At 33.7% G+C, this 10975-nt stretch overlaps 2 protein-coding genes across 2 annotated transcripts; both read right to left on the bottom strand.

Moving 5' to 3' along the window:
- Positions 1 to 1762: 1762 nt before the first annotated feature.
- On the bottom strand, positions 1763 to 8795 carry LOC100177022 (ATPase family AAA domain-containing protein 3-like). Its single transcript, XM_002121769.3, has 15 exons — positions 7967 to 8795; positions 7480 to 7556; positions 7232 to 7333; positions 6600 to 6729; positions 6037 to 6202; positions 5721 to 5790; positions 5292 to 5504; positions 4843 to 4968; positions 4592 to 4716; positions 4239 to 4290; positions 3970 to 4040; positions 3329 to 3420; positions 3178 to 3253; positions 2495 to 2603; positions 1763 to 2165 (listed from the first exon to the last, which is right to left on the bottom strand). Exons 1-15 carry the CDS (start codon positions 8172 to 8174, stop codon positions 1959 to 1961), a joined length of 1824 nt encoding a protein of 607 aa, XP_002121805.1. The 5' UTR covers positions 8175 to 8795; the 3' UTR covers positions 1763 to 1958.
- On the bottom strand, positions 8246 to 9337 carry LOC101242565 (bolA-like protein 3). Its single transcript, XM_009860680.3, has one exon. It carries the CDS (start codon positions 9269 to 9271, stop codon positions 8834 to 8836), a length of 438 nt encoding a protein of 145 aa, XP_009858982.1. The 5' UTR covers positions 9272 to 9337; the 3' UTR covers positions 8246 to 8833.
- Between the last annotated feature and the right edge of the window lie 1638 nt (positions 9338 to 10975).

Raw genomic sequence — 10975 nt, 5'->3', positions numbered from 1 at the left:
GTGATAACGACTGTCGTTTTCCTGCCACGCGAGGATAAAGTAAGTTACAGTCATGCAGTACAGTCAATATTAAGAATCCGATTTATTGTCCTGCAAAGCGAAGATTAATAAGTTTTAGACTACTTCTACACATAAGTATAAATGTAAGTAGTTTTGGGTTTTGGGATAATGGGCAAATCTGGTTGGTAACATTGGTCTGCTGACAAGGACCTCACCAATATAACTGGGTATAGCCGGATTGAGGACGATAAAACACATTTGCAGTCTATTTTCTAGTCCCATTTGGTAATTCTAATGGGGTCCCATCTCCCCCCACCCTACTGTATATAACTACATAGGCATTGGAATTAAACATCTATCCTTGCATGCTGTGTGTCATGGTTTTTTACACCTTTTAAACCTTCTAGTTTCAAACTTGTAAGTTCAGTATTAGCACTGGGTTTAATAACCTGTTTAGTATCTAAAACAATCTTTATAACATTACCATATAATTGGTAAACTTTACTACTTGTTTCAGTAATTTGTATGGTAGGGTGGGGGAAGATGGGACACCTTTTCATTCTATTTTCTTGTCACATTTGGTAGTAAAAAAGTAGGCTACATTTAAAGAGTTATATATCATTATCCTCACTACTCTTATAGACCGTTGTTAATTGTTCAAAACACAACTAGAATATTTGAATTTTATGTGTTAAAGGTGTCCATCTTCTCTTACAGTACTATAACTTACTTGAAAATTTTTGACAAGTAAACACATGTGCGATACTTAAACCAAAGTTTTTTTAAAAAAGTGGAGGTTTTCGAATAATGTTCTCTAATGTAGAAAATTGTAGATTTCTCGGTTAAGCTGAAATCACCACAGACAAGGCATAGCATAAGATGTGTAATACTAATGTAGTTATATATGCATTGGTTAGATACTCTTATACAGATTACAGTAGGCTATCTATGGTTAAAGACATAAGTACTTAAACACATAAAACCATCATACCTGTTTTACTTTCTTTAACTTGTTTATTCATTGATGTCAAAATCTGAATCTTCTGAAAGACATTATCAATGGAATAAAAAATACAATTAAAAATATGATTTGAACGAAAAAATACTTTTGTTGATACCTTGTGTGTCTTCATCTGTAAAATACCTTCATTTTAGTTTGTATAAAAAAATAAAGGATAAATTATTGAAGAAAATTTGCAATGAAAATTAGTTTTGAGGTACAAGGTACAGGGCGAGTGCTACTGTCTCGTCTCCAATTTAATCTTCCGGTTTTCCAAGGGAAAATATTGTTAGCCAATTATCGCCTTTTTAAATTTTGCGTAAGTACTTTTGCCCATGAGCATTACAGATACTTACCGCCATAATATCTGCGACGGGAACTGTAGGGGCGTCGGGAACAAATATACACTGCGTCTACCAAACAGAGAAGTCCGAACAACAAAGTGATCAGTAGTTATGTTCTTACCTTTAGAATCTAAAGAAAGATGATCTCAGTCGTACTGGTAGCTAATACGTGACTCTTAATCGTCGGTCTTTAGTTGTATGAGGTTTAAATGAGCCGGAATCGCGTTTATGAATTATCCTGTTATACAGTTTGGCTCTGCTCTTGAAAGTATGTATTGTATATTCCTTCCGAAAAAATATTCTTTGTTAGTCTTCCTTGCGCCCAAAGTCCTTGGAAACGATTTAATGACTCAGTCACATTACCATAGCTAAAAAGACGGATTATAAAACTACAAGTGAGTAGTTAAAAAGACAATTCTTTTTAAATATTTTGTTCATTTTATGCGATGTGTAATAATGCGACTTTTTGAATTGCCTACAAAGGACTTTTATTGTAGATTTGCTACTAAAACCAATGACTGAATTGTTGTCTGTGATAAAACAAAGTACATTTTCTGATCTTTTTTAAATTACGTTCACGAAGATCAGATAATACGGAATGAATATTAATTATGTTAATTTTTTGACATAGTTGTAGAGGCATAGTCCGTGCTTTTTGGTGACAATGGGTCTGATGTATCTGGTGCGCCGACAATGGAAGGGTCACCAGAATGGTGCTTGAGCCAGTCCATTTTAAGCTTATGTTGTGCCACTGCTTCGTTAACTCTCTCGTCAATCATTTCTTCAGTCAACGTGCCATCTGTGGAGGCATATCCGTATGCCTGGCAATGCAATAATAAGATTATAGAAAAGCAAACATTGGCCTGAAACAATTTGTAAGTGCCCTTGGCAAAGAGACATATTTAATCTTGTTTTTGTAATCAAAGGTTTGCTACTGTATAAATCAAAATTTATGATATAGTACTGAGGGTAAGATGGTGGACCTTTACAACATATTATCCAAAAATCCTGATCGTTTTTTAAACAATTAACAACGGTCTATGAGAGTCATTAAGATACAGTTTTATAATTATTTAAAAGTTCCTTGTTTACTACCAAATGGGACGAGAAAATTTAATGAAAATCATCTTCCCCACCCTACTATAGTTACCTGCCACGCCACAGCAAGTTTTGAAATCTCACGACCCGACATTCCTTCAGTTTTATCTGCGATCTCAGAGCACTTAGTGCTGAAGTCGAAATCACCGAGTTTTAGACGCCTGGAAATCAACAATAATGACAAATAGCACTAAGATATAAGTCAAAGAACTAGCATACTTCATGTTTTAATACAGAAAAAAAGGTAAACTGGACTCAAAATGCCATTTTCCGCACCTGTCAAGTTATATGCCACTCCAAAAATCACAAAATACGAAGACTTATATGGGTTCAAGGCTTGTCGTTGCTACCATTGTGGGTGTATGTGTCCGTGGGCAAGACACCTAACGGCAATTGCTCTAACCCACCACTAATGGGTTGTGGGAATTATCAGCCATATATATATATATATAAAAAAAACTAAAAAAATCATCACCCACAAAGTTACATACATGGTAAGTCTGGTATGAGGTGTACGAAACAGAACACCCGTGTTATAACGACTGTCGTTTTCCGACCACTCTTGAACTAAGCAAGTTCTATTAATCACATGTGTTGCCAAATTGGCAAATTTTTTATAAGTAAAATTTTCTAAAAGACTTTTATAAGATTTGTATAAAACACTTAACTCAGCACAGTGGTAAGAAAGACCTGAAGCCTAATATTAAAATATTGACACTCATGTTGTTGACTTACTGTTTAGTGTTCATAGCAGGTTCAAGAACATATTTATCAAAATAAAGTCGCACCAGACGTTCTCTTTCATCAGAACCTGAAAAGTAATAAAGTTGTCACTAATGGGTTGTCCAAACTATCAGTAATACAGAAGTAAAGTAATATTTTATACCTGGCAATGAAAATTCCACAATTTCATCAATTCGATCATTTATTGCCCAATCTAACTGTTCAGGTTGGTTACTTGCTAATACCATCATGAATCTAAAAACAAAATTAACAACACAAGTTTAAGTTTCATTCAGGCAAGCGTTTGTCCATTAAAACCACAGAGAAACTTGGGAACTGAAAGAAAAAAAAAACGGGTATGCATCTGCGGCTAACAGAAGGAAAAGCATAAACATTACATGTGTGTCGGAGCAAGTAGTTGAAATATAGTGTATTTGTGTATTTTCTCAATTTCTTTGAAACAAATGATGTCATAATAATTGTGGCTTCTTCTGCAATTAAAAAACGGTGCCAATGTCTGTGGGCAAGACACATAAGATAACGGACATTGCTTCAACCCAGTGGTTACTAATCGTTTCTAAAACCTGAGTGTCTGGGTAATAGGAAAACTCTGGCCTAAATCTCGGGTTTCATGGTGTGCCATGCTGTATGACATTACCCACAAAAAATAAGTATTAATTCTTTTAGTAACATGTTGTACACTTATTTTATATTTTATTATAGTATGCTAAAAGGTATGGCATCAATTACCTATCTCAAATAAAACATGAATTTGGGTATATAAATATCAAAAATGAAACTAACTTATTTGATTGGTCTCCAGTCCTGTAGAGGAATGCATTTAAAGTTGCTCTCAAATCTTCGCTGATTTTTTCCTGCAGGGAAAGTCAGAGAAAGAAAATTAAAAATTATTTTAAAAAAGCGATTAACCCTAGTAAGATTTAGTTAACCCAAGCCTTAGTCCTTGAATCTTTTCTTAAGAGAAAGTATTTTCTAACAATTTTTTCTTAATCTTTTCTTAACAGAAAGTTTCATTTGAAATTTGACCACAAAAGGCGATTCAAGAAACTTACAGTTGCTCGTTTCCGTAAAAATGCATCGGCTTCGTCAACAAAAAGGAGCAAACTGTCAAGAAATTCAGAAGTAATATATAAAAGCAAATAGTTCACAAATTTTACATAAAACTTTGTAAGTTTTTATTTAAGTGGTTAAAATGTTTAAACCCTTCCATCATATTTCTATTTAAAACTATTTTTACATCAATGAGCTACAGAATATTTTCATGAAAAAAAGTAAAATGTGAACTAGTTTTGTTTACTACAATTACTTTTCTAGTCTTCATCATAATTTTACACTTTTTTAAAACCAGTCTTTCTAAAAAAATTAAAAAGAATTTCATGAAAAAGTAAAATAAAAATATTGTTACCCTCTCCTGCTGCTGTTTGCCCAATCAAACATTTTATGGGTGGCTGTGACCCCCTCACGACCCATCGGAGCCACATCACCCCCTGTCATGATTGCAAAGTCCATACCAGAATGCATGGCAAGTTTCTGAAATTGAGAGATTTGGAAAAAATCAGAATCTTTTAATAGCTTCTAAACTTGAGAATTTTCTACAATTATCAACGCACTAAAAGCACAAAACAGTGCCAAATCAAGTAATAAAAATAAGCTTACTTTAGAAAACAAGGTCTTCCCTGTACCAGGTGGTCCATGTAACAAAATGTTACGATATACACCTTTGTTTCGTTTGGTGTTTCGGGTCGCTATGGCGATGTCTCTAACACGCTCCTCTAAGGTGGGCTAGAAGTAAAACAAACACAAAATTACAACAAAGTGGCAAATTTAGCAAAAACACCATTTTGACTTTTTTGTGTAATAATCAGAGGTTTTTAAAAAGCAAGACTTTTAATATTAATATTACAGAATTTAAATATGAATTAAAATTAAGTTATTATTTTAAAATTTAATGCAATCTACTATTTATAATGCAGTGTGCAACCGTTACCTACTATGCTGCACCTAAATAAAGTGTCTTCCAGTTATATGCCCAAATTTATTATTAACCCATGTTATATTCCATGATTTGCATTTTTCATGAAATTATCCAAATAAACCCCACATACTCTTAGCACGACTCCTTTCAATGCATCTTCAGGATGACTAAGTAATCTCCGCGTTGTAATAATCGGATGTTTAAACATTTCAAGCACGGTGAATCGGCTTGTGTCACGGACAAGCGAAGGTTTTCCGAGTCTCGCTTCAATATAACGAGCGGCAACTCCAATCGCATTTTTAGAAGTGTAGACTCCAGCAGCAACGAGAGTTAAACCAAAGGCCTGGAGGGAAGATGTAATTTTATGTTTTACTAATGCATAACTGATTAGACAACTAAACAAAACAATTTTTTTAATAAAAGAAAATTACATTTAACGAAAAGAAATAAAATTTATATATAAGACACACCACATAAATCAACTTAAAAAAAAATTTTTTTTTTAATTACAGAAAATGACAGTTCCCCCCAAAAAAGAAAACCACACTGTACAACTTACAGCAGTTGTGATTTTGTCCCAATCTCCAAGAAAAGCTTTAGCACCGTCACCTAAAACAGTTCCAGCTGTCCTGAAGGAGAGGTAAAAATAATATTTTAGAATATCAGATACAATAAATACACAAACTCATACATCAGATCAAAATTTTATCACATAGTGTGCATTTTCCGAAACACGGTTTTAAAATAGCCTACACTTTTAAAAAACAAAAAATATACGTTTTTGGCACAATTTTCATTTTATTTACCCATATTTACCCAACTTTCAACAATTACTCAATTTTTATTTAAAAAAATCAAGTTTATTATTAACTAACTTGATTGATTCCAAGACAGTTTCTCTTTTTTCTGCCGCTTCTAACTTGATTTCTTCACGTCGAATATCTTTATTTGCACGATCAGCTTTTGCACGAGCAATAGCTTCTGCCTCAGCACGAGCCATTTCATTATCTCGTCGTAACTTCATTTCATGCTCCAGGGTGGCTATATAGGGGTCATATTTTTAATTTTGGGGTGACTTTAATAAAGAGCAGATATTTTCTGGGGTGACTTTATTAAAATGCAGATATTTTCTGGGGTGACTTTATTAAAATGCAGATATTTTCTGGGGTGACTTTATTAAAATGCACATATTTTATGGGGTGACTTTATTAAAAGCAGTTATACCAAAAGTAGTCAATTATAGGAAACCTCATTGATTGATGTGTTGTATACTGTATACTTTAGCACTGTTTGTTCAAATAGACATTTACCAGAAGGGTATCAGTGTGTTATTGGTGGAAACTAATATTTTTTTTCTTGGGGGGGGGACTAAATCTTATTGGGTGTTATAGTTCTCCCGTTTAAACTTTAAACTTTTCAATGTATTACAATCACAAACCTCTTCTCATTGATTCTTGTTTTTCAACCGACTGTTCCTGTCTTCTTAGATTATCTTCATTCATCAGGGATTGCTGTTTAAGTTGGTCGTCATATCTACGTCGAGCTAACAGGTCTTGGTACTCTGCTTGCTATAAACAAAAATATTCAATATATATATTATATGTACTGTTGCTGTATTACAGTCAAATAAAACAAACTAAAACTTAATGGAAAAACTTTGTAAAATATTTTTTAAAGGTTCTTCTTGTAATTTTTATTTGGGATCTCAAATGTTTTATCTGCCATATGATGAGGCATCATTTTTAGCATCAGTCATTTAAGATCACAAATATATAAATTCTGAAAGTTCACTTTTAGAACAGCGGATTTAATATTTTCGCAAAAATATAACTATAAAGTTTTGTCTATTGTGCTATACAGTTGGGTGGGGGAAGATGGGACACCTTTTTATTCGATCCCATTTGGTAGTAAACAAAGAACAATCAAAGAATTTTAAAGTCATATCCTCACAACTCCCGTAAACAGTTGTCAATGGTTTAAAGCAAGACCAGGATACTTGTATATTATGTTCTAAAGGTAATCCGTCTTCCCCCTCACCCTACTATATGATAATTAACAATCTAGTACTACCTCTTTTTTAATCTTTGCATCTTGTGATAAAGTTTTTCTTCTTTCTTCCCCTTGCATTTTAATCTGATCCATTTTCAAATGCTCCAAGTTCATTTCATACTCCTGTAAAAACATATAGTTACACAAAACAAACTAGACCAAAACATATGGTTACACTAACTTACACATGGTACATGTAAGATGCTTGCTTGTATAATACAAACTAGACCTGAACAAAATTTGATTAAACATATTATATCAATGTTTACCTTTACTTTGCCCTGAAACTCAACTTGCTTGGTCGTCTCTTGCATTCGTGCTAGCTCAAGTGCATCTTTTGCATTGGCTGCATTTAAAAGAAAACTTACATTTAATTTTAATTCCCTGTGTAAGATGTCAAAAAAACAACAAACAGAAAAATAGGCCTACTTCAAAAAATGCAAAGATTACAAATTTATATATGTACATTTAATTTTGATTTCCAGTATATGATGTATAGGCTAATGTCAACAAATATAATACAGTATATATACTCCAAAAAATGCAAAGATTACAAACCGACATTTAATATTAATTCCCAGCATATAGGTTATTATGTCTAAAAAAATAAAAATACACACACATATCAATATATATATAGGCTAGACTTTAAAAATGCAAAGATTACATATTTACATTTAAATTTAGTTCCCACTAAAAAATGTCATTAAAAAAATAGAAGACTCATATTTTAAAACTTCTCCACAAATATTTCACCTGAATGGTCTAATTCTTTAGCAGCTCTTGCCGCTCTTTCTAAACCTGTTGGGTCAAAATTTGACCATTTGTCTCCAGGTTTATTTTTTGTGTCCTTGGATGTTTCTGGAGGGGTTGGGGGAGGAGGAAGATCTGCCGGATCAAGTTTAATGTCCGGAAGATCAGCTCCTTTTCCGCCGAAAAATCGGCTCAATAAAGAATTGTCCATTTTCTAAATTTAACTAGATTTGCATACGAAAATAATGTTGTCGGCAAAATATCACTCCACTATCCCTAAGCTCTATGGAAACATAATAGCATTTAGGCTATTAAAGTTATGTAATTTCGATTTACTCAACGTGGAATAGGAAAATTTAACTAGATGGTCATACAAAAATAATGTTGTGGGCAAAATATCTCTTTATTAAATTATTACTACTGCTATGCTCTATGGAAACATGGTAGTACTTATATAGTTGTTATGGTTGCTCGATTTTGCTGAACTGGGAATAATTTTATATTGAGTTTAAATAAGCAAATCAAAAATTAGTAATTTAAATATATTATATAGGTGGAAAAAACCTAGCTAGTTCGTAAATTGAAACAATATTTAAAGTAATAAGCAGAGGTGATTGGGTGTGAAAAAACGTTGATAAAGTAAAGCAGCTGAAAAATATAAGTACCAGTAAGCTAATTCAGGTTGCTTATGTTACAAATCAGCACAAAACTTTTCAACAATGTACATTTTGTTTTTTTACAAAGATTTTTTTGTTCGACAAATAGCAATAGTTTCAAAAAAAGTTTCTTCACACCTTCTAGTCGCACTGCTAGAGAAAATTCGTTAATAAATAATATTTAGCAAACATCAATCAGAAATTTGTATTTTTATCAGCTCGGAACGGAGGTAAAAATCCTTAGTCCATGCATTTTCTGCACTTCAGTTTTAAGTGCTTCATTTACAAGTTTATGCTGCTGCACAACCCTTTTACCCTTAAAGTCTGAAGACACGATATGAACCTCGTACATATCTCCGCAACCCCCTGAGATATCCTTCACTTGAATGGACTCTGAATTCGGAAAAGCAACTTTTAAAATCCCTTCAATTTTGGCTTCACCATTAGTTGGACTGGCATCAGCAGTAAACCAGCGTATTCTGGTCTTTGCAGAATTGTTTATGAACAAATTTGATGATTTTGTTGCAGTGTGTGGCTTGATTGTTAACCTGTTGTTAAATGATATCGTCCCACAAGAATATTTTTGGCGGAGAACTGGAATAAGCGGCTTGCTATCGCCAAACAGCGATCGAACAAATATACCAGTGATCATTCTATTAACCTAAACTGTAGGTGATCTGAATAAAAATCTAATTTTGGTTTAGAATTATGCTGTATGAAAACACGCCGATCAAATTACAAACTTGTATTTTATACAAAATCTTGTCTCCAAAAATACAAATACCCAAAAATTATTGTAAAGTTTGCATCGTATTTGTATATAGTTCATAATTTAATCAAACATTTGCATTACATAGACCAGAGTACGGTGGTAGTGAATAATTCTCCGCCTATGTTTTCTGCTAACCACTAACCCTAACTATTAATCCATAAAACCCCTAACTAGCCCCCAACTAATACGCCCCAACTCAGCAAGACAAGAACCTCTAACACTTTCCACTGGCCTAATCTGTAACGTACCGGAGGATTTTTCACTAGTGCCTAAAAATGTATATTAATTTCTACCTTAATGTGATATATTTTACGATTTAATTTTGCACCTTTCTATACATAATATTCTTGTTTGTATTTTACAACCTTCACGCACTGTTGCTACATGTGCTTTCATAGAAATCGTACACGCAACACAAATGCAATCTTGTAAAATACGAACGCATAATTAAAATACATCGTCAATGTACCACATTTCCAAAGATTAAAGATGTTTAGCCGCAAAATATACATTGTTACGGAAATTAACGACATGCAAAAGTCTCAAAAGACAACCGTAGACATGAACACGTGTGAATATATAGCATTGAAAAGATGACGTAAGAACAAAGTAACTAAACTAGCAACCACAGATGGTTTTAATCTCTTTGTTTTCATTTTTACCTGCCTATACATGCAGAAATACAATAATAAATATAAAATCTTAAAACAGTTTTTGTTATTAGCCCACAGTTTCTTCACTGCAAAACAGAAGGCGCTTTTTCCAGTCTGGAAAAGAAGCCAGAACACAAATGTTGCAAACAATCATGCTGCTACTGTACAGTATTTCTGTAATAGTTTCTGAACCAGTAAACTCCATTGAAAGAACCGCGCCCAAGATAAACGCAATGTCAAAGAAAATGCAAAATCCTGTACTGGTAGCCAATCTGACGATAAGAGATTCCAAGCGGGCATTTCTTACTTTTAGAGCTTTCAGTAAAGGGTAGAGTACCAAGAAAAGCAGAAGTGTCTGCATTAAAACTCGATTTGCAAGAACAACGATTAATCCGATCCATTGTGGTAAGTATTTCTTACAAATCATGCAGCCCAAACTTGCGCTGGTGTACGTTACCGTTAGGTTAAACATTAGTGTGCTTGCTGCTGTTGTAATTAACACAAAGAAGAAAATGAATTTGCTGAACCACCGTAGTCGGCTGGAGTACATTCCTTTCATCGGGCCGGAGGTATAAAAACCTCGCTGTCGCATCCACAAAATAGCATATAGCGAGTCCATGCTAATGTTATATAGCAGTAGATAGACAAAGAAACCAGCACGGCAAAACACCTCGCTCAAGCTGCCGAAGTAGAGTTGCAAAAGTACGAACACGGCGCTTAAGAACGAAGCTAGGACAGCAATTACAGTCATAACTTCGGACCAAAAACGCATTTGATTTTTAGCTTTTCCCTTCGCTTTCTGCTGGACATTCTTTGCACTTGAAGTTTGTTGTACATTGCGTGTATCTTGCTGAGAATCGCAGGCAGAATAACGACTGAAATTCTGTTGATTAGAAATATGTTGATTGTCAGGAACTTCTGTAGGTTCGTC

This window comes from Ciona intestinalis, chromosome 7, assembly GCF_000224145.3.
Source record: "Ciona intestinalis chromosome 7, KH, whole genome shotgun sequence".
Lineage (NCBI taxonomy): Eukaryota > Metazoa > Chordata > Ascidiacea > Phlebobranchia > Cionidae > Ciona > Ciona intestinalis.
The sequence above is the reverse complement of the archived record's forward strand: the minus strand, read 5'-3'. Positions and strand labels throughout refer to the sequence as shown.